Below are 24,606 nucleotides of genomic sequence, written 5' to 3'. Positions count from 1 at the left end.
CTTGTTTCTTTAACCCTTAGAAATGGCAGCTATCACAGATGATAATAAAAGCATGCTGAGATCTTATCAGTGATCAAAACTAGGAATTAATTATTCAACTGTGTAGTGAATTGTGTAATTACATTTGTATATTTATTAGGGCTGTCAGATTAATAAGTTTAACATTTGTCTTATTATAAGTGGACAAAATAAGCTTTATCAAAATATATTTTAGTTTACAAAATGTAAAAAAATTATTTTTATCATTTAGTTTTCCACTTTTCTATTGCTTTTGTTGCTCCGGCAAGCACTCTGTAGCGTAGTCTACTGAAGGTGCACAAAGTTTTCCTTTAAAATACATTTAAAGCTGTATTTGTATGAGAGGGCTACAATTGTGGATGTTGTCATAGCAACATACAGCACACTGTAGCTGGGCTTTAGCCTGCAGTACTATAAATGGAAATAGGAAAATGCATTAACAGCATTAAATAGTAATTTATTGCATTCAAGTATTATTAATGCATTATTAATGTGTTATTAAAGCATTATTAACATTAACATAGACAACATAATATTTATGCAATGTAAATTTAATCTATAGCAGAATTTCAATAAATCTAGGCTTCCTAGAGGTAATTACCTCTTTAAAAAGACGTTTTAAGATACACGTCTTTCACTGTACAGTAACAGTTTAAACTAACATACACTGAATGGAATCAGGTAGCACGTACTTCATTAGAATCTAAAATGAATTTCAAGCCTGCATAAAGCTACATATATCTCTTGCTCCCTGGAGCATCCTCTGCAGCCAAATACCCACAGTTCCCCTCTCCTCATCAGGAGGCCATTTTCCCATCTCCTTCCAGCTCTGAAGAGGTTTGGTTCACGCATTATTGCTTGATCAGTTTGTAGGCAGAGAGACAGAGAGACAGGCGGACAGACAGATGGACGGCACATTTTTTTCCTTATTTGCCTGAGGTGTCTCTCCCCTACTGTTGAACAAACTCATATTCCCTTTCATAGCCCATTGATCAAAACGCAGCTTAGCCAGGGGGCTTCGCGCGCCGCTCCGGCAGAGTCCAGCATTAGAGCGTCCCCCTTTTCTTCTCACAAACGCCTGATGATGTGCTCTCAAACGCTCGATGACTCGCATTTAGGATCAAGCACAGCTTTCCCCCCACTTTGAAAATCCAACTTAGCCATAAACTTTAGCCCCGACTATGGAGTTCCTGAAGCCTCCTTTGAAGTGGGTAAAAATTAGGAATGTCTCTTGAAAGTTGCCTTAAAGATGCCAGTGAGAGCTGTCAGTTTTCTAAAGCTTTCCTTCCTGTTTTTTTTTAAAAAATCTTTCCTTTTCTCACAGCCTCATAAGTGGGAGTGATTTTCTTGCACACAGATTTTCTGACAAACACACACTTCCCTAGATTTTACACTCATTTCCCACACATGCACATATGTATGTATGTATGTACAGCACTCTGTAAAAAGGCACTTAAGCAAAGTTTAAAATAATATATCTTAGCAGTGAATGTGTTTCTGCCAGTATAAACACTTAATAGCATTAATAGCAACTTATATAATGTCTTGTTTTTAAATAAGTAGTTCTGCTGCTGTGAGCTTGTTAGAAGAACACAGGTTGGTCCAGCACACTTGATTTAACATAATGAAGTACTTAGATAAAACAGATATTGGATGATACTGCAGTGAATATTGAGTATATATATATATATATATATATATATATATGTAACTAGATGTACAGTCTGAGAGAAGGTAAAGAATTTCCCCATTAGTATTCTCCTCATGCGTTTTGCGAGTAGCTTTTTAAATCTTTAATTGGGCTGGATTCCTGGTCTCAGCTCTGCGCTGTGCGTCTTATTGGAGGCGTTAGGCGCTGAGCAGGTCTGAGTAATAGAGGTTAAACATTATTAATAGGCAATGAAACAATCTGCTGAGAGCAGGTACTTCTGTGTCCAACAACAAGCTACATTGTTCAGCCACCGGCCCCTCATTTGAATATGCAGATTTAGGTCCATGAGGTAAAGCTGAATTAGGGATGGAGCTGAATTTGATGACTGGTTTGAAATGTCTTTTTTTTCTGAAAACTTCTCTTCAAAGTGACGCACCATTTCTTTAAAAGGCTCATATCCTGCATTTGTCCAGTTTTGTTTTTTTTTTCCTGAGGTCCACTTAGTATTAGTGTTGGTTTATGTACCAAAACCAGTCGTAATTCATTTTTACATTTTACATTTTCCAAACTTTATTAAACAGTCTGCTTTTGTTACTGTCCCTTTAAGGGTGATATATGTAAATGAGCTCAGTTCTGACTGGCTGCCTAATATTATGCCTCATTCAAAAAGCAGTCTGGGCTGAAACACTCCTTATAACTTCCATATGGGTGGGACTAAGTTGCTGTAGACTGAATAGGCAAAACATTTTAATGCATTGTTTTTTGAGACATCAGAGAAAATAAAGAATTAACACTGGCATTTTTACAACTTAATCCTAATCTAATATATGGACTTAATTCAGTGTTTTTTTAAGAAAAAATCATTTTTCAGCTCTTTAAAAATCATTATTTCTTGTTCTAAGACCATTACAATTGCCTACAAGGTTTTTTGCTAAGTGAAACTTTAGCCTAGCATGACCAGACCATGAACCTGCATCTTAACACCTTGCTAGCAGCTATAGCTAACAGCAGCATGGCCTCAGGCTGTAGTGAAAACAGCAAATAGCACTGACTAAAGGCCAGCAGTCTAGCAGCTAGCGCATGCTAGCAGCATTAGCTAAATGCTAAGCCCTGCCTGCAGCTCATTAAAAGTTTAAGCCTGTTGCTAACCGCGATGCTTGTTTACCGTTAGGGTTAGGCCTGTGTTCAGCATTGTTTTTGTCCCTCAGGCGATGGTGGAGACGGTGAATAACTTGCTGCAGCCTCAGGCGCAGTCGGCCTGGAAAGAGCTTTCGGCCAGCCAGCAGCTCCGCGCCGCCACCATGCTGCTGGACACGGTGGAGCAGGGCGCCTTCGTGCTAGCCGATAACCTGCTGAAGACAGACGTGGTCCAGGAGAACACCAACAACATCCGTAAGTACTTTGGTTTCATCTCAACCGTCCACAAGTTTGAAATCGATGTTTTCAATAAAATAGTTTCCAAGTGAGGGGGTCCGGTCACCACCAGAACAACCACCACTCTGGATGACTCTGTTTAGATCTTTTAATAATGCAGAGAATTTGAAAACCTCCTTTAAAGCATCATTTTTCTGCTGTTTTTGAATTGCACACTTAGAGAAGGTGAACATGCCCTGTTGAGAGATTCTTGCTTTTAGCGTGTAGCTGCTGAAATGCTATTGATTTCATCACAGTAATAAACAGAGTAAACTCTGCACACTTGTATGCCTGTGCTTACGGGCTCAGTGAGATTTTTCTGTAGGCCCTGCTCCGGCTCTTTATCGGGCATTGGTTTATTTGACCCGGGGTGTTTTCAGGCCGCGGGCCACATCGATCCCCACTGCTTTACTGTGGATTTGGAATGAGCGGCTTTATCATCTCGCTCGGCCCCATCCCCTGGCTTAGGCTGCTCTGATAGGCACAGATAACACGTCTGGAGCGGCTATTCCTCTGTCTAATTCACTCCATTAGCACAGCTCGCCAGGGTGCAGCTGCTGCGTGGGCCATTCAGAAATACAGAATCACTTGCCACATGAATATGCAAATTGCTGCTGTCGGAACAAAACCTTGTATCTCCATTTTTGAGTTTTTGACATAATTTGAAAATGCCTTTACATATTATTTAAATTTCATGATGAATGAACCAAACCAAACCACCCAGAATTCCTTGTAAAACATTCAAAGTTGTCATTTTGGAGATGCGAGGTTTTGTTCTGACAGCAGTGATAAACATATTCAGTGACTTGGGCAAGACTGTTTGCTTGGTTTTACACAATGCTGTGCATAGCCTTAATGGACTTTTGGACAGCAGGTTACAGGCAGCTCAAAGCAACTTTAAAAACTTAAACAAGTTAACTTTTAAAAAGGTGTTAAAAAGTTTTAAAAAGCACCCTGTTTTGAAATAAAGGTGTTTCAGATATAAATTTGTTCAGAATTGTATTCAGTGAGCTTTCTCACTTATTATGGATTTTTTTCTGAATTTTGTTTTACAGCTTTGTACAGGTTACATGAAGTTATAGAGCAGTTATACAACAACTAAAACTTGGAAAGGTCCAGACTTCTTACTTAATTACAAGTTATCTTTAAATAATTAACCATTTATGCTTTGTCTAGGCAGCTAATAAAAAAGGCATCAAACATAATTTGATTGAATTTAAACACACACTGGTTTATAATCTAAAGAGCATATTAAAATGGGATGGCCATATTAAATAAATATAAAAATAAATAAAAAATAAATGTGCTGAAAATCTTTTTAGAAGAAAAAAGTAAGTAATAATATAAGCTTGTTTTAATGAGCATTTCACTCTTTTGCGCTGTCAGGAAATGGACGAACACTCTGGTAGACCTTTCGTGTTGCACTTTGGGTTTATTATGACTTATATTAGCATCATTCTTTATGTAAATCTGCAAACATATTGATTTTATATTACAGAAAACAGTGATTCCAAACTTTTGAATGAGTCTCATCACACTGCGGTGTTCTATGTTGTTGCAGGCTTATCAAAACCTACAATATGTAAGCCTTTTGAATTCCAGCTGCACTTAACGTGGTGTGAACATTTCATGAGGAACGGACCAACAGAAATGCTCCAGAATTACGTGGAGTAAAATCTCAGTACGTTAACATACAAGAATGGGGAATGATTTGTCGGTGTTATATAAAGTTGCCATCTTATAAGATGTGAAAATGTGTAGTTTTTTTTGTGGAGGTGAATGTTGTATGGTATGGTTTAGTCATCAGGCCTCAAAGTGACCCATGTCCGAACTTCACTGCTGGAAATTACGGTGTAGCGGGTGGATAATCAGCAGGTTTTTAGTCCCTGTATGGAGGTCAGAATTTGCATGCAGCAAGCAGTTATTCAGTGTCCTTTACGCTGAGGCTTTTTCTGTTCTTTCTGAAGGGAAGACATTTTAAGAACGCTAACGTGGTTTTCCGCTCAGTGCACACATATGTTTGTGTATATCAGACTGTGGGAAGTCAGCACTGGGGGGATCGAGATGCTGCTGGTTTATGCATGTGCACGTGAGAGCTTGTGTTGGTGTGAGGTTGGAGATTATACGTCGCGTGGCGATGCTAAGAAGGGTTGTCTATATGTGTGCGTGTTTGTATTTGCGTGCATGTTGTTTGAAAAACGGATTCGCTGATACGGTGTATCTCCTTCCTTTCGAAATACAAGGATTAAAGGAGAACCGGCTGCCATGGCAACTCTGAAATGTAGGTCTCGAGCTCCACGCTGGAGAAGCTAGCATTTTGGGAATTAATAAAATGGAATTTATTGTGTCTGGCATCCAATTTATCCTGATATTAAGGGATCCAGGGGCGGCCAGAGAGCGGCAGAAGGAGTCCCTCCCGACAAGCTCCTTTATGGTGCTGGTTTTATACCCTTCATGCTGCCCTGAGATTAATCAGGCAGGTTTGACACGTTTAGCACACCTCCAGCTCCTGTTTGATACGCTTAGTTTGCCGTGTGATAGGGTTTGTTTGGCCTACGTGTCCCCTGTGTCCCCCACTGGAGTCACGATGGAGCTCGTAGTGAAGCAGTACCCCAGTGTAGTGCATAGTAAAGTAAGGCCCTAATGCTGATCTTATTCAAAATGGAGTCTAAGGACGAATGCTATCCTAGTCCAAAATGGTAACGGTGAACTAAGGCCCAGTGCTCTTCTAATTCAAAATGAAGTTCATAGACCCCAGAGCGTTTCTCTTTAGCAAAGTCTGTAGTAAAGGATGGTCACCAAAGACATTCAGAGCCAAAATGGAGTGCATAGGAAAGTAAGATCCAGGCCATCTAAGCCAAAACAAAGTCAACACTAAAGTAAGTACTCATTGCTATTCTGGTCCAAAATGGAGTGTGTTAAAGAAAAGCCAAAATGCTGTACTCATCCTAAATGGAGTTGATAGTAAAGGCTTAATGCTCTTCTCATCCACAAGGAAGTTCATGGTAGTGTTAATGGTATGGAACCAAAATGGAGTCTGTAGTCATATAATGTCCAATATTGTTCTAATCAAGAATGGAATCTGTAGTTATGTAAGGCCCCAATGGTGTTCTAATCCAACAACAGAGTCTAAAGTAAGACTTAATGCTAATCTAGTCCACAATGGAGCCCATCGTTAAGATATAATGATGTTTAAATCCAAGTAAAGAACAGCCTGTGCCGTTCTGACCTAAAATGTAGTCTAGAGTGGTACCTGGTTGGTCTTAGTGGTAAACAAAGCTAAGCTCTGGTGGAAATATAGAACATTTTGTGAAAACTCTTCAGCTACTTCATGATGTTTTAACCCTGTTTCAGTGTCATCATACCCTAACAAGTAGCCTAGATCATTTTCTGTTGTTTACACTGTTAAATCTGAAGTCATTTTGAGGATTGCTTCTGAGGAAGCGCAGTCAAACGTTTGTTCATATAGTATGTGTGTTCCATGTAAATGGGTTTTTACTGATTTGGATAGCCTTGCATGATGTTTAGTCTTCTGTTTTGCTAAGTAACTGTTGATAAATGTACTTAAAGACCAAAGATTTGTACCCAGCTAGCTAGCTAACAATGAGTGTGTTTACATGAACTCAATAATCCGATCATAATCGGATTTCTACAGATATCCGATCATTCAAATGGTCATGTAAACACCATACTCTGATCCAGAAATCCGATTAAGGAATCCTATAAAGAGAGCTGGATTTCAGCTCAGTAATCAGATATCTCAGGTCATGTAAACTCTTACTCTGATTTCTTTTGGATTTCTCTGTTTACACATGTATAGAACAGACTGTTGTACCGGAAAATAAGCAAGCGGCGTTGAGGCGAGATGGCAGCAAAATTCTTTTAGAGCATTGTTGAAACCAAATACATCCTTGACGAAATTAAGGAATTAAAAATTTCTCATCTCCTAGATGATTCATGTTCATATTTTCATGTAAAAAATGGCACAATGTTTTTTTTTTTTTAAAAAGCTGTTGTATGAAATTTGATTTACATTACATTGTGTCAAGTCTTCTTCTGTGAGTTTATTGGCCGATTGCAAAGCAGAAATCTGATTACTTAAGTGCCTATAAACACGTTGATCAGATTACTGACAAAATCTGATTTTGCAGTTATTGGATTATAAATCAGATTATTAAGTGCATGTTAGCACACTCAGTGTCTGTAGTTTAATAATAGTTTAATAGTTTAAGTTAGGTTGGTTTGTGGTTTTAGTAATGTTAGGTAGGAAAGCTGGTTTACAGTAGTTTGAACATCATGTTTCCAAAACTTGATTGGATGGCTTTGAACCTGACAGTAAAATGTTGCACAGAGTGCTGTTTTAAGCCAAAACAAACAAGTGGCACCAATTCTATTTTAAGGCATAGTTATGTCTATAGTAAAACACCAGTGCTGTTCAAATCCAAAATGGAGTCTGTAGTAAGTAGACCTTAATGTTATCTTTATCCACGGTGGAGTTTATGGTCAGTTAATGTCCCAGAGTGAGAAGTTAGTTCATAGAGTTTGGTGTATTGTACAGTTCTGCAATGTTTCAGCTCTGGAAAACATTGTATATGCTCAAAATAAAATGAAATGATATTTTTCTATTCCCTCAGGCTCAGAAAATGCACATCTCCTAGTCTGAGAGATCTGTAGTGCACTATTGCGATTGTTTCTTTTCAGGGCGTGTGTAAGTGTTTATAAGTGTGCTGAGAGTGTGTATGTGTGAGTGTGTACACCCCACAGTCTTAATCTGGTGAGCAGATTTGCTGCGATTATCGTGTTATTTTGAGCGTCTTTGACTGGGCCCTGGAAACTCGCAGTGCCTAAAGCCAGTTTTAAGCTTTTCAGGAGAAGCAAAAGCGCTCCTGCTAGTATGAGGCCTTTCTTGCCCCGCCGCAGCCGCAGCTGATTCCTCCTTATCTTCTCTCTGTATTGTCCTATCAGCATGCGAAATAAAACCTCTACAGTGAATATACTGCAGGAAAACAACCAAAACAGCAATGCGCCGCAGAGCAGCTGAATGAATGAAGATCAGCTGGTTCCCAAGCACAATGGGCAAGGGCTTAGTTTTAGTTTACTGTGTTTGGGGAGGATTTTGCAGCTTACTACAGTACAGGTTGTCTGAAAGTGTTGTTCAGTTTCGCTATATTATGAGAGGGCGATGTGGTGGGATGCTGAAAACTGAAGCAGGAAAAGTAAAACTTTAGTTTTTAACTTCACAAAGTAAGCTTAGACACCAAAACAGAGATATTCACAAGTCTCTTTATGCAAGTGACGTCTTGAGTTTCTGAGGTGTGCGTGTCTGAGTCAGGTCTCAAGTCTGCGAGATATGAGTCCAAGTCACGGCTCGAGTCTCTGAGGTATGAATTAGAGTCAATGCTCTGATGTCCCTGAGGTGTGAGTCAAGTCTAGGTGCACTTCCGAGTCAAGTGTCTGAGGAGTTTCTGAGGGTACAAGTTAGGAATTGAGACTCTGAGATGCGAGTCTCTTTCGAGTTTTGAGTTTCTAAGGTGCAAGTCTGAGTCAAGTCTCGAGTCTGTGAGGTGCGAGTTTCTGTCAGTGCTCAAGTCTCTGAGGAGTAAGTCAAGTCTTGAGTCTGTGAGATGTGAGTCCAGGTCAAGGTTTGAGTCTCTGAGGTGTGAGTCCAAGTCAGTGCTTGATTTTCTAAGGTGCGAGGCTGAGTCAAGTCTCGAGTCTGTGAGATGTGAGTCAAGGTTTGAATCTCTGAGATGCATGCCCGAGTCAAGTCTCTGAGTTGTAAGTCCAAGTCCAATCTTGCATATCTGAGGTGAGAGTCCAAGTCACGTCTCAAGTCTTTAAGATGTGAATCAAGATTCGAGTTTCTAAAGGTGCATGCCTGAGTCGATTCGTGATTATCTTAGTTGCATGTCTGAGTCAAGTTTAAGTCTTTGAGATGTGAGTCAAGGTTCGAGTCTCTGAGATGCATGCCTGAGTCAAGTCTCAAGTCTCTGAGGTCCAGGTCTTGTCTCAAGTCTCTGAGGTACAAGTCCGAGTCAAGTCTGGAGTCTCTGAGGTCCATGTCAAGTCTCAAGTCTCTGACGTACAAGTTTAGGTCTAGTTTCTAGTCTCTGTGTAAATTGGAGTCAAGAGTGAGGTCTTAAGTCTCTGAGGCGTGAGTCTGGCTCAAGTCTCAAATCTCTGAGGTTCGAGTCCAACACGGTGCCCTCGCACATTCTATCAAGAAAAATTACATGTAATAATACTTAAAACCTATAAAGCCACTAGGTGGAGCCATTTCAGTTGTATATTAAAATTCGGTTAAATATGTACACTGTGAATACAGCAGTGTGTAGCAAGAGCATGTTTACTTTTAACACTGCCACAGCCAATAGTGGATCAGTATGTCACCGGATGAAGCTCAGAACAATTAGAGATGTGACAAAATGGTCTTTCTAACAAAAACTAATTCAATAAAATAATATTGTGTTCCGTAGACAGCAACAGTAAACCATTTCAAGACGAATACACTAATGACAAAATCAGCACAGTATCAGTCTCTGAAGCAACCCTAAACTTTCGTCCATTGTCCCAGTGTTCTTTTAGTTGGAGTGGTTCTCCTCTGATATTTAAACAGATATTGAACAGCACTGGTTGGAGCACACTCAATAGTGCTCTACACAGAGATGGAAGCCAGGCAGTTCCAGGGATTTCTCGAGAAATACATGTCATCATGAAGCTTGTCATCTGCTGGGATTAATTTGGTCGCATGAACAGTCAAGTGCAGGCAACCATTAGCAGTGATCTGAATCTTTTCATTGAGCATTAAATCCCTAAATGTAGCATAGCTCGAATGATGCAATGGTACATGTGACTGGTGCAAACAGCTTGAATGAGGTTAGCTCCTGGGTGGGTGTATTCTGAACCATAACCCAGTGGTATTTCTGTACAGTCTTGACAGTGATCAGCCTGATTCTGTTCTTTGTGTTTTTGTTGTGTCCTGCAGAGTTGGAGGTGGCTCGGATGAGCACAGACGGAAATCTGCCTGACCTGAAGTTTCCTCAGACGGGAGACCAGAGCAACTCCATTCACCTGTCTGCCAACACCCTGAAGCAGCACGGCAGGAACGGTGGGTCATCTACAGCCGGACACAGCCTTAAGCCGTGGTGTACCAGTATGAAACCGAATGCTGAATGCTTTACAGTGATGAATCCATAAGCCCTGATAGGCCATGCGTTACAGTGATTTTACCACTCATCCACTTTCACCCCTCATTGCTCGAAAGCAGCTCAACACAGAGTCACGTTTCACACACAGAGAGCAAACAGTGGTCTAGCTAATGTGATATCAGAGTCACAGAGAAAAATATTTTGTTTGATTATATTAATTTAAAAAATTTAGTTTATTGATGTTCCATTAGGTTAAATCGCTATAATGCATGGTGTCATACAGCTTATCGCTTTCGTAAAGAACCATCACAAGATTTATTTAAAATTACATTAATCTCAAACAAAAAACAAAATCTATTAAATGATATTTAATACTAATTACAATAGACGTTTTTTTTTCCTTCTAGCAATGTTGTTAGCTAACAGTAGTCTCCTCTGCAGACCAGTTTCTGCTCCCACCATGATGAATGTCGTAAACTTACGCTATGACACGAACACACATGCAGAGAACGTACCTACGTGCTCCCATTGGGAATGTAATCAGATACAAGTGTTTACATGGATATTATTCTTCTGTTTAACAGATTATTTACAGGATTGCCAGCCTCATAATAGAAATTGCATTCTGAATGGGCTCAATCGGGCTTGTCTAATCTCAAGTGTTTACATGAACACATTCTGTTCCGATTGAGCTATTAGTCAGACTATTAGTGGATTATTGAGCTGCATGTAAACGTGGCTAGTGGTATTGCTGTTGTCCAGACAGTGGAAAGTATCTACTGTCTGGACAACAGCAACATAAATATAATAATGTGTGTATATATATATATATATATATCGCCCACCCTTTTTTCCAGCTGAGGTTCCAACGCTAATCCATTTTTTCAAAGTCATATATTAGCAATGGGCTGGAGCTAAACTCTGCAGGTAGACAGTACTTTGCGCACTCCTTTCTTAGAGGATTGCGTCATGCACAAATGCCACGAAAGGATCTTATGGACATCAGTTAGCCAGTTAGCACACAGCTGTAACTCTGCTAACTGCTCCCGCTTGCCATCAGTCATTCTTAGCAGTGTTAACATTAGGCAGTGGACAAATTCTTTTAACAGGTAATCAATGAGACGCTGTGCCACAGGGACAATGAAGAGTGATGTTTTTCTGCAGTTGTTGGGCAGAAATCTTGTCCGGACTCTAATGGCTTTCCTGTTTGTTGTATAAGTGTCAAGGTTAGCATGTGGCTAAGAGCAGCTAATCCTGCACCTTCTGCACAGAGCTGTATGGGCGAGATAGGACAGGATATTATCTGTGTTTGTCTGGCTGAGAAATGTTCATTGAGATAGATCAGTTTTGTTTGGAGGAGGAGTTTTTAGAATCTGCTGTGACACTTTTGGGATGTGTAGGATCTATATCGTATTCTAACGAGATGCTGGGGAGATATTTTTAAAAGATGCCCACTAGCGATTTTCACTTCCTTTTTTTCACAAAAAAGTGAGTCCCAGTGAGCCAACACACTTATATAAGCATTCCCATGTTGCATAATGAAGGGAAGGGAGACAGTATTGGAAGTGCTTAGCAGTTTTGTTTTGGCATCTGAATTGAAATATAGCCTAAACTGTGCTTTTTACAGCCTGGAGTTTAATATTGAAAAGTTAATTAATAGTGGAGTTTCCACACAGATCGTTATTCACTATAAATGAAGGTGAGTCATTAGTGCTGAGACCATTTCTGGTTTATCTGTTTGTTCCCTTTGAAAGCCCTAAAACAGAAAACTGATTGGCTTGTACAGTGCTGGTCAATAGTTTGGACACATCCACTCATGAAAGATTTTCTTTATTTTTACAATTTTCCACATTCTACAATAATAGTGTGCATACAGTAGAGTCTGTTTTTTTTTTCATTTAAACCTGGAATCTTGAAAAGTTTAATCATAGAAAAGTTATGACACTTTAAATGGAGAAGAAATGATACAAAAAGGTCAGTATCAATCTTTCCATTGAAGCTTGTCTTCAGACGACTCTCAGGTGGAATTGATCTAATGATCAGAAGCTTGTGCACAAACTTGGAGTCCATAGCAGCTTGAGTGCATACTCAAAAGAGGACACCCCACCAAATACTGAGAAATTCTGAAATGCATGTAAACATTTGAAGATTCTACTTTTCACTCGGATTGTTATTTTAATCATTTGTAACAAAAAACTTGGTATAAAATTAGAAAGGAATGCAAAATAGAAGCATTTTCACCAGTGGTTTCAGACACATGAAACAAAAAGTGTTAAATGATAAATATTGATTATTTTTATTACACTCTCTTGGCTTTGAAGACGTTCTATATATGCTGAGAGCTTGTTGCCTGCTGAAAACAGCTTGTCGGAGGGGACAAAATTATATTTGTTTAATCATTTTTTCCTTTCATACTTAGGGCAAAGTGTCCTGGCAGAGAGCTGCTGCCACTGTTTTACATTTCTAACAACTGACTGGAATCTGGTTAGACTGCCACTTGTTTAACAGTCAGTGACATATCTATACTTCAAGTAGGCGTGGAGTGATGTTTTTTCTCATAAAATTGGTCCCACCCATCACATCACAACCAAAACGTGATTGGTTGATTCCACTGTCCGTACCTAAGTATATTGGTTGTTAATCTGAAATGTTAGGCCTTTAGTTCAGCTCCTGAAGCCCTAACCAATGGGAGAGCTCGCTTGGCTGTATCTACTTAAATACCACAGACACAAAGAATCAGACAGTTTTCCACCCCTTTGACTCCAAATAATACTTAAAAATGAAATGATGAATTGCCAAAATACTTGAAAAGAATAAATACAACAAGCATGATGATTCTTTTAGATAAAAATGAAATAAAAATTACAGACTGTGTTTTTTATGTTTTATTGAAATCATTAGGCCTTGAGGTTTTCCCATAGGTGATAATGCAGTGCTTCTAGACAGTGCTGTATTAAAATAATGGAGATGGAGGATGCTTGTATTTGGGCTAAATCTCTGATCTTCCAGCGATATGATTTGATTATGGTTCTTTTGGAAGCACAGTGTGAAATTTCGAATTACCACATTATTATCACAGTTTAACTGGATTGTTTAGGTGCAGTTCAGGTTTATTTGTAAAAATACACTTAATACACAACAGTGGATGAAGAAACTATTTACGAAATAGTTAATAATATAGACAATGAAAACAATATGCCAGAATTTTTGTGTTTTTATATTTGAAAATAGCTTGGGAAAGTTATTTATTTATTTATTCATTCATTCATTCATTCATTCGTTCATTTATTCATATATTCATTCTCACAAATTTTCTCCTAAATTTATTAGTGTCCGATTCCACCCACTAGTTAAGACTCCCCCAATCACACAATACCAAACTGGCATTAATGTATCATTGGAGGAGAACACTAACGGCCAACAGACACCCACATTGGCTAGAATTGTGCTGGATGATGGGAGAGATGGATGGCTGTGGGATCGCCAAAGAAGGAACTCATGATCACCTGACAACAGTGTCAACACTTAGATGATTTTGACCAAAAAATGAGTGCATATGTTCTTATTGATATAATCAATGTGGTTGGATTGCCACACCCCTCAACTGTACATTCTGTGGTTTAAATCCAAACCCTGTTTAAGTACACTAGGAAGTACATTGCCTAGTAAGTTGTTAGCTCCTCATGTCCTTCCCTATATAAGGAAGTAGGGCTCCATTTCACATTCAGCCAGTGTCTAATCAGCCTATTATTCTCTGACCTGTCCGTCAAATAATTGATTCCCCCTTTTCCCGAGGCTTCATTACACTTGCTTCTATGCAAATGGGGCGCACTTTCTCGTCGTTCGTTGCACCGCGTTTTATGAGCAATCCAGTAACCAGGAGCCACACTCATTCATCAAACCTCAGTGGCTCTCCCTCTCTCTCTCTTTCTCTCCCTCTCTCTCTCTGTCTCTCTTGCGTTTTCTTCATATTTTCACCTGAACGCGAGTTACTCACAGCCATTGACAGGAATCACGTAAATTGTTTTTCTTTACTGGCGAGTCAGTGAGGCTGACGCAGTGGGAAAGGGGGATTGCTCTTTCATTTCAGCGTACAGCGGGGGGGAAATTAAAAAAATTGTGACAGAAAAGCATAAGGGGGAGGTTAGGAAACCCAAATGTAGCTTTTATCTAAGCTGGCAATAAAGCAATAACGACATTTCAGTGAAGCTGAATCAAATCGACTCTGTAGTTGGTAACACATTTTTTTTTTTCTTCTTTTTCTTTTCTCCTGAAACCTTTTGTTGCTCATAGTAAGTGCAGCTGTGAGGAACAAAGCATTATGTGTGTTATGTATTCATTATGTGTTCTGAGGGACCCTATCTAACCAAAGTTCAAACGAATGCATTGTTAATCGTCTTCCTTCTAGTACTGAACTGAAAGGGTCTTCATTCAAGGTGTGAAGCAGACTTCACTCACTCAATAGCATGAAGAGGCCAATAGTGTTAATGTTACCAGACACTGTGAAAACCCTCATTGACCCACATTTATAGCAGGTTATTTATGACATTGAAGTGCTGCTGTCGGATCAGTTTCTTCTTCACTGTAAGGTTCTATTGCTAAACATGCTGTTCCTGGGTCTGTGATCTTGACAGCTTTGCTGAACATGAACATCTCCTCTTCAGTGCCTGGTTTAACATGTTAATCTCCGTTAGTTAGAACTGTGCAATACTTCTTTAGTCAATAGGATTGAATACCAGCATTGCAGCAGTGGGATGACAATGCAAGACAGTCCCAAAAATCAAAACAAAAGCAAAACTGCATCTCAAAGGTCATGGGGAGAAAAATAAAATATTGTATTATTTTTGCAAATTACCAATTTAAATGTTAAAAATGTTTAAAACAATAGATAAAAAAGTCTGTGCTCCTTGGAAAAATACTTTTTTTTATTTTTTGTAAAAACATCTGAACTATATTTACTGTAACTGTGAAATTACCTGATACAATGATACATTGTAATTGTAAGTGAAAAACAATCAGAAACATTTTAGACTACAAAATAGGTAAATAAACATTGTACAATATCCTGGTTGCATAAATGTGCAATTTATGTGTTATGATCTGATAAGACAAAGGTTGAACATTTTGGCCATAATTCTAAAAGGATATGTTTGGTAAAAAATAACACAGCACCCTACGAATTGTGAAACATGGTGGTGGCAGCCTCATGCTTTGGGGCTGCATTTCTGAAGACAGAAATCATTAATAGCTCCAATTACCAGTCGATTTTCCTGCAAAACCTTCAGACGTCTACTAGAAAGATGTGGACGAATTGCACCTTTCCCAAAAAGACCCAAAGCATCTTGTGCAAACAAAAAAAGGCCAGGGCCAAAATGGCAAAAGCTTTTAATGGTCTTAACAACAAATCTTCAAACAAATGGTTTCACATATTTGAAAAACATTGCCAAGCTAGTTTATGTTAAATGTTAGACCAAATATTCTAGGGATTAAATCTGGACTCTGCATCAGTAAAGCATCAGTAAAAATCCTTATATTTTAAGCTTGTCCCATTTTTTTTGCACAGGAGTGTGCATCCAAATCAACAAAGAGATGACTTCACCAAAGAACATTAGTGTTATAGAATGGACCAGCCAGCCTGAATCCAGTAGAAAATCTGTGGGGTGACATGAACAGAGCTATGCACAGGAGATGTGCTCACAATTTGATGGACGTTTTTGCAAGAGAGAGTGGGAAAACATTGTGAAGTCAAGATATGCCACACTGATAGACTCCCACCCAGAATAACAGTAACTATAAAATTTGGGTGATGCTGCATTTGTAAGCCTATAGAAATAAACGTTGTATTTCTCTGTAATGCTAACCCAGGTGGATCTAGTCCTAATTTCTACAATTTCTGTTCCTGTTCATGTATGTTTGTGCAAAGCATCGGTAGATATGTACATGAAAAATATTCGGCCCACAATTCCCATGTTGGTGCTTCCCTAATAATTGTATCAGCGTAGGTCATGCATACAATAATATTTCTAAATGAATGAGTTAAGCAGTATTGTAATCATGTTTTCTCCCCTTCGTACCCCCAGGTGAGATCCGCATGGCGTTTGTGCTCTATAAGCACCTGGGCACGTACCTGTCCACTGAAAACGCCAGCATGAAGTTCAGCAACGAAGCCCTCGGTACCAACTACTCCGTCATCGTCAACTCACCCGTCATTACAGCCGCCATTAACAAAGACAGCAACAAGGTTTACCTGTCCGACCCCGTCATATTCACTGTCCGCCACATACAGGTAAGAAGACCCAAGCGACTGTATTTCCGTCCCAACATCCATCCACTCCCATCCCATCGGATCTAAGTTACTGTTATATACTCAAAGCAATAGTTCAGTGAAAAAATCTAAGTTACACAACTTTCCTGTACCCTAAATGTGCTCAATCAGCTAAGACATGTTTTTTTCACTGAGGCTGATTCCGCTGACCAGAAATGGAAGCTTATAGCTACTGATTAGCGCCATATAAACTGCATGTTTAAATCAAAAAACCTGCCTCAAACCGTGTCGGGTTGTTTAAGAATCTCAAACAGACTGGTATGATGTTTTATTTTTCCATAGAACAGGATAAAAGTGCAAAATTCAACTTCAAGATGGATGCTATTACTGTTTTAGCTATACAGCCCTCCCTAGCCTTAGACTTAAGTTGATTCTCACTAATTTAAGTTGGTTCTTGCTAATTTAAGTTGGCTGTTAATTCAATTCAACTTGAATTCAACTAGCTTGTGACATAGATAGCAGTAACAGCAGTCTAACAATGCAGACACAAGCATTTATTTAAGTAGCCATCACGACTAGCCAACTAGCTAACTAAGCTAAATGTTTGCTAGCAAAATAGAAATGCTGTTTGTTGAGCTTTGTGAAGATCACATTCGTTGGTAGTCATGGCTCTCGAATAACTGCTCAACGACAGGCCGGCCACCTTCTTTTTTCTTGCCTACGATTTAATTGAAATCAAGTAAAAAGAAGCCATTATATGCTAGAATGCATTCTGATTGGCTGTTTTGTGAAACTTGTCTCAGAAAAGCGAGTTTAAAGTGAGCTGCAGTGGGCTTCGTGTTATGCAACGCCAGTGAAATTTATTTTCATAAATGCTTCCATCAACTTATGTTGTGTAAATGTAAAGCTAGCCTAAGTGAAACTTTCTGCCCTTCCTCCTCTTCAATTTCTCCTGTTCAGTAGACTTTTCTCACCTCCAAGAGGTTGTGTGGAGTGGGGTAAGTGGGTACCTGAGGCATCTGTATAAATACGGGCTTTATCACTTTTCCCTGCAGGCCGCTTACTCATGCAGCTAGCGTTTATGCTAGTATTAGCTTTCTTCTTCCACTCGATTTCCATCAGGAACGCACACACATACTCACACGCCTGTTTGCCTCCAGCACTTATTAGACAGGTTAAGGGACCTCTGGAAGTTGCAGATATTCTATATGTATGTGTGTGGAGAGATGGGTGGGTGGGTGGGTGTGTTCTGAGCGAGGGACTGCAGAAAGAGAGCGAGAGATAGAGTGAGGAAGAGGGACTTGGAGAGATGGTGGGTTTCTTCTGAAGTAGAAGAGATCGTGGTGGTGTTCAGGTCAGTGGCGTTATTAAGGCTTCCCTCCTACCTGCTATAATTTGGAGGATGAAGAGCGTTGCACGAATGCACAGTGGGGCAGGATAATGCACGGCTCAGTGGATTACGGCCCTACATTTACATCTCCCTCTGTTTCTCTTCCTCTCTTTTTTCTCTTTCCAGTTCAGTTCAAAGTAGAGATGCCCCAGTATGGATTTTTTTGGGTAGATAACAAGTTATTGGTGTATCCATGCTAATAAGCTTGACTGCTGATCTAACAACAACAAATTTACCATCGTAGTAGAAGTAGTGTGCCATTCTGTGGTCAGTGACATGGAGCTCCAGGTTTAAATGGCGTTCTTAATAATTGCTGCCATCGTGCCCTGTGGTAAACAAAGCGGATACATTCTGTCCTTTGTACACTTTTGCCCAAAATATCTCTGGATTATCAATGATTTATGTGGTTGTTAAGTATTCGAAATATGAATATTGCTATGTCCATGGTACGAGCATAGAAATGACCAAGCATGAAAGCATGAAAGCATTAACCACCGATATATCGTGTAACCTTAGTTCTAAGAGAACATGTGCCTTATTATTTTGTAGTAATATTGCCCAAGCAACTCAATAGTGCTAATGCTCACGTCGGGAATAAACGAGAGGAAAAGCTGATGTTTCTGTGTTAGTCTTAGATCTTCACAAAATAGATTAAAGTGAAACATTTCATAGATGTGAACATTTCTTTCTCACCCCTCATTAAAGCCCCCTTTTCAACTCTCAGTGATGGATATTGTTGAAGAATCTCAGACTGTATTCCTTGGTGTGATTTTAGCGTGATTGCATCAGTAGACTCGTTGTAACATGCAGCTATAAAGAAAATCAGTTTGTTCCTCTAAATTTGTTCCTCCTTTGATTTTCCCAATCAAAGTGAAACCGCACTCTCTGAAGGAAGAAAGCAGGAATCAAACTCACCGCTAGTTTTCCCAAATTTCTCTCCAGGCATTTTGGGGCCTTGGGTCCCCTACAAAACCCCTATCAATGCACCAGTGTTTACATCATGAAAGAAGATGCTAGCATTTCCAGGAAGGGCAGTTATGACCAATTTGCGTCGACATAGACTGGAGACAGCCTTAAACCTGAATCAAGGGTTAGAGCAACAAATTATTTGCCTTGTAAATTTATGCTGCCTACTTTCATGCTTTCTGTTCCCCACAGAAATAAGGTTAGCCTGAGTAAATTTAACATAGGCTGATGCTAACTAATGGAAGCTCGCTATGTCTTTAGCAAGCTGTGTATGCAGATCATTAAGGTGATGTTAGATGCAAGTCTAAAATGACAGATCTTCATCAATGTAAACATATATTCCAGTTGTTACTATTACTTTATTCGCAATCATGCTGACAAGTGCCTCCTACTCGCCAGGGCCCTTGGCTGTATCCCTTTGAGTTCAGTGAGTAGGTCGTTTCTGACCCCTCGTCCACTTCTTTACCCCTACAGCAGTCGGAGGAGAACTTCAACCCCAACTGCTCTTTCTGGAGCTACTCCAGACGCAGCATGACGGGCTTCTGGTCCACGCAGGACTGCCGCCTCCTCGGCACCAATCGCACTCACACCACCTGCTCCTGCACTCACCTAACAAACTTCGCTGTGCTCATGGCCCACGTGGACGTCAAGGTAGGAGATCCATTGTGCTTCTCTAGTTACAGTTCAGTCTATGTAATCAATTTGGTCAGACTCCTCTACAAACTTGTATTTTCCACATTATGCAATGCAAATGAAATGGTGCTAGCATATGTGCTAACAGCGAACTCTTTAGACAGTGATAATCCTGAAAATAACAATCGACAAAAAGCATTCCAGTTTGTATTAGTCCTTGTCTTAGTCCTTAGTGTCCTTTTTCCTGACCTAGAAAAGGGTAGAACTAAACACTTCCTAGACCAGAGGTCTTTAAATCTGGACTTGGAATTAGTTTCTAGTCCTGGATTTTGTGGTCACTGGTATATGTGACGCTAGGTAACCTCAACAGTCAGTTAACTACTGGTAATTCCAAAATCTCGGACAGGGGTCAGCAATATGTGGCTCCAGAGCTGCATGCAGCAGAATTAGATTTGTAGGTAAAAATAAAATAATCCTCCTTTCCAGCAAAATAAAGCTCTTCTGATCGTTCAACACAGGTTTAAAAATAAATGGTCTTAAACGCTGGAGTTAATGTAGCCTATAACTGCTAATTCACCAACCTATAACCCTTAAGGTTGGCACGCAGACTGCTGGTCATCATAGCAATGCAGACAACAATCTCACCTAGTTAGCAGTTAACAAAACAGCAAAGAGAAAGATTTAAGACAAACGTTGATAATTTGGAGACAAACAGACTTATTTGCATTTTTAATCACTCCAACTGGTTTCCTTATACGTTTAATCTGCAATGAGAAACTGTCAAACACTAAAATTCACAAGGCTGAAGTCAGCTCCTCATTCGCCAGCTTCTTGTGCAGATTTTTGCAACTTAAATGGTGCAGCAGTTACATTCTGGCACCTCAGGCACCATTTAAGGTGGAACAGGAAAATTTGAAAAAGAAAATGGCGAATGAGAAGCTGAATTCAGCCTTGTAAAAAGTAAAACACTGGGAGACATTTTACAAGAAACTATTCTACTATTGAGGAAAGGTTTCCTGCTGGAGATGCAAGAAAAGCAGCTATAACTGAGCTAAAGCTTAAAGCAGAGCAAAGTAAGTCTGCATTTCGTTTCTATTTTATTTTTTAGCCTATACTAGAACATTAGCACATACTGAGACATATTTACAGCCAAGATGGTAAAATGGACATTAAATGTTGCGGCTCCCAAGGTGGTTTTTGTTAAAAGGACAAAATGACTCTTCTTAACATTTGGGTTGCCAACCTCTGATCTAGGACCAGAAACTAGATTCAAGGCCCAGATTTGGAGACTCCTGGCCTAGACATTAGCACTGCTATATGAAGCACTGTGCCAAGATCAGTGCCGTCAGAGCAGTCCTGCTAATGGCCAGTGATGCAAACTTGCATATCACAGTTCATTAAAAATACTCAAAGTAAAGATTCACAACTAATTTTTTCACCTCTGAAGTCACACAGAACTCCAGACCGCAGAAGAGTGGACTGAAATTTTACAGTCCTGCACTCAACCAAATATTTAACACCATGTTTTCTTTAATTAGGTTAAAATTGTTCTTATGGACACACTCTGTCAAAGTACAAAGTATGCTCCACGAATACATTCCAGTGGCCAATCAATGACTGATTAATTTTGGACATTGTCACATTACAGCCGGATATGTAACAGAGGCTACAACACCACCTGTAAAGGTGAAGCCCACTCACTCTAGTGTTGTTAGTCCTGCTTCTGTGGTGTAGCAGGCTGAAAGTCTGGCATAGAGGGATGTCAATAAAGCATGCTCATTAGAATTCGAAGCTGCGTCCCAATTCAGGGGCTGCATCCTTTGGAGGCTGCATTTGAAGGACGATTGCATCACAGTGGCGCAACTAGGCTGTCCCATTTCGAAGACTCCTTCATATGCGGCCGAGAAATGTGTCCTTCTTTTCCATGGCAACGAAGGATCCAACAGGTGGATCCTCCACCAGCCAACACATTGCGAGGTTCATTGCATGCCGGCGAGGATTCGAGAACAGCGAATAGCGTCTGAAGCGTGCATTGGGTTTAAACTGAGTCGAATAGCTAACGATATAAATGTTAAAAAAGCCAATGGGGTCTAAAGCAAAACTTATGCTAACATTCAAGCAACAGCGGTGAAGCATCACCAGCTTTAATGAATGAAAAAAATAAAAAAATAAAATCAAAGTTCATGATTTCATGGTGCAGCAGTAAGGGAAAGGCAGGAACAGCGGTGCTGTGACGCAAACAGGAAATGCACCATAGAGCAGACCGTCTCATTTCAGTTCAGCCTTTGCGGGTCTGCACAGCCTTCGTAGCCCCTGAATTGGGACACAGCCATAGTCTGGAATTTAGCTGGTTTGACATATTTCTATTGTTGTATCAAGTATTTTACACTGGGACTTTAACATCTGGTGTGCTATTAGGATTTATTCACTGTTTCTAAAGGCAAAGGCCTGTAATGTCTGCAAATGTATTTACCATATACATGCCCAGTCCATTCGTTAGGGATGTCCAGCTGGTCATCGTGTTGTTCTGTTACAGCTCCTAACACAGCTGAGTCAGTTCTGTAAGAAACGTGACTGTGACTGAGTTGTGAACTGCTCCACTGCGACTGAAGAAGCTTTATTGCTCTGAATGCACAATGAAATAAGCCTCAGTTTCCCTTTCTCTGACATCGATTGGTCTCGTATATGGCGCTTGCTGTATATCATCCTCTCTAATGCTGCCCATGAATATGAAGTTTATTGACCGTGTGGCTGCCGCTGCTGCTGTTTTGGTCTTTTGTGTGCGAATGCCCCCAAGAGATGACCTCGGCCAGGCGGCGGCAGCTTTTCGGAAAAATATTTTTGCCGCATTATTTCGAGATCGATGTGCACTAAATGCTGTTTGATGGTTGTTGTTCTGCCCATATTAGAGGTCAGGCGTCCAGCTCGATGGCAGCAGTGTTTAAACACAGAAAAAAGGAAGAATGGTTTGCCTGCCGAGAGAGAGAGAGAGAGAGAGAGAGAGAGAGAGAGAGAGAGAGAGAGAGAGACACGCTTGATATCAAACAGAACCTTCCCAGGTGCATCATTTCCATATTCTTAAGTGCTGCCTTTCCCCCAATCTCTCTAATTCTTTTATTTCTCTCACCCTCTCTTCTCTTTTTTTTCTCTTCTGCCTTTCACTCACTGTTTTTCTTGCTTTAGTTCTTTTCTTCTCTTTTATCCTTCTCTTGTCTTCTTGTCTCTCTCTCTCTTGCTCTCTTTCTCTCTTTGTTCTCTTTCCTTTTTCTCTGTCTGTAGTTCTCCCTCTCATTCTCTTACTTCTCTCTCTTTTTTCTTTTCTTTTCTCTCTCATTCTGTCTTTCTCTATCTCTTACTAATTTTATGATTTCTCTTGCTTTCTCCCTCTCTTACTTTCTTCTACCTCTCTTGCTCTTTTTCTTTCTTTCCTTTTCTTCTCAATCTCTCTGATTGTCTTTTCTCTCTCTCTTTTCTCCCTTATTCTCCTTTTTCTCTCATTCTCTTCTCTCTCTTTCACTTTTTTATGTTTGCTCTCTTGTTTTCTGTCTCTTTTCTCTCTCTCATTTTCTCTCGTTCTCTTTCTCGTTTTTCTTCTCTTTCTCTCTTATTTGACAATTTCTCTCTCTTGCTCTCTCTCCTTTTCTTACTCCTCATTCTGCCTTTCTCTCTATTTTTTTACTTCCTTTTCTTCTCACTCTCTTTGATTTTCTTCCTGTCTTCCTTTTCACTCTTTTTCTTTTCTCTCATTCACTGTTGGTTGTCTTTCTTGTTTTCTGTCTCTTTCTTTTTTCTATCTTGTTGTTCCTCTCTTTTCTCTTTGTCTTGTTTACTTTGTCTTCTCTGTTATTAGTTGTATTCTTTTCTCTCTCGTTCTCTCTTTCTCTGTCTCTCTCTCTCTCTCTCTCTCTCTCTCTCTCAGCTGCTGGAGGTGGCTGTGTCTTTTAGCAATATAGAATAAAAACCCTCCAAATTAATATATTTGACAGAGGCATAAAGGAGAAAATTAAAAAAAAGGGAGAGAGGGAGACAGAGGGAGAGAAAGAGCAAGAGAGTGAATGGAGGGAGAAAACAAAGATGTGAGGGTGTGCGGTCGGGGAACAGACAGGACTTTATATATATATATATATATATATATATATATATATATATATATATATATATATATGTATGTATAGAAAGAGAGAGAGAGAGAGAGAGAAAGAAAAAGATAAAGCAATATAGAGAAGAAGAGAAAGAGAGGGAATGGGGCATATGGAACTAGATGCAGAGGTAGAGAGAAAAAAAGAGATGAAGAGGCCAAAGAGAAGGAAAGAGGAGAAGGACAGAGAGAGAGAGAGAGAGACAGAGGGAGAGAGACCGATAGTGAGAGGAGCTAGGGAGAGAGAGTGGAAAGGACAAAGAGAAAGAGAGACAAAGGACAGAAAAAGAATGGTGGAGTAGAGAAGAGTGACGGGCGTTTTGATTAGCCTCTCACAAAGAGAGAGACCTGTGGGCTGTCCCTACGGTCCAGCAGTGAAAGGACAGGAAAGAGAGGACTCAATAAACGTCCTCTCTGAGCTGCTGTACAAGCTCAGGGAGGTCAGTGCGCTTGAACTGAGAGGGCAAAAGCAGGAGTCAACCCAAATCCCACAGCCGGCAGCAGCGCTGACCGTCTGATATCAGTGCTGTAATGGGTTACTGCTTCGTATCATACAGGTATATATATTTGCCTCTTTATCGGAAACACCTTGTAGCACCACCTCACTGGTTTACAGTTGGAGACTGTTACTATCTGGTGATTTGATTTGTGTAAGTCATCCTCTAGTCCTTCATCAGTGGTCAGTTTATGACCACAGAGTCGCTCTTGGCTGGATATTTTTGGGTTGGTGGTCCACTCTCACCCTAGCAGTGATGCTCTCAACTCCAGCAGCATCGTTGTGTCTACACTTTTACCAGCAGCACACACACTACGATATGAGTGTCACTGGTGTGCTGAGAATGATCCACCACCCAGATAATATCTGGACAACAGCGGCCCTGTGGTCGGAATCTGACCATTCATTAACGGTGAAGGGGGCTGACAAATTGTGTAGCAACTGATGGGCTACAGTCTGTAACTGTACACCAAAATGGTGGACCCTTA

General features: G+C 40.0%; 1 protein-coding gene across 1 annotated transcript in view; it reads left to right on the top strand.

Annotated features, from left to right (window-relative positions):
- Positions 1 to 24,606, top strand: part of LOC118816661 (adhesion G protein-coupled receptor L3-like) — a 450,500-nt gene that overhangs the window by 358,140 nt on the left and 67,754 nt on the right. Inside the window, exons 11-14 of the mRNA XM_036583171.1 lie at positions 2,878 to 3,061; positions 10,068 to 10,190; positions 16,311 to 16,516; positions 19,326 to 19,502. Of these exons, the coding sequence (XP_036439064.1) occupies positions 2,878 to 3,061; positions 10,068 to 10,190; positions 16,311 to 16,516; positions 19,326 to 19,502 (690 nt within the window). The remainder of the gene's footprint in view (positions 1 to 2,877; positions 3,062 to 10,067; positions 10,191 to 16,310; positions 16,517 to 19,325; positions 19,503 to 24,606) is intronic.

The sequence above is a fragment of the Colossoma macropomum genome, unplaced genomic scaffold (assembly GCF_904425465.1).
Source record: "Colossoma macropomum unplaced genomic scaffold, Colossoma_macropomum, whole genome shotgun sequence".
NCBI lineage: Eukaryota > Metazoa > Chordata > Actinopteri > Characiformes > Serrasalmidae > Colossoma > Colossoma macropomum.
The sequence above is the reverse complement of the archived record's forward strand: the minus strand, read 5'-3'. Positions and strand labels throughout refer to the sequence as shown.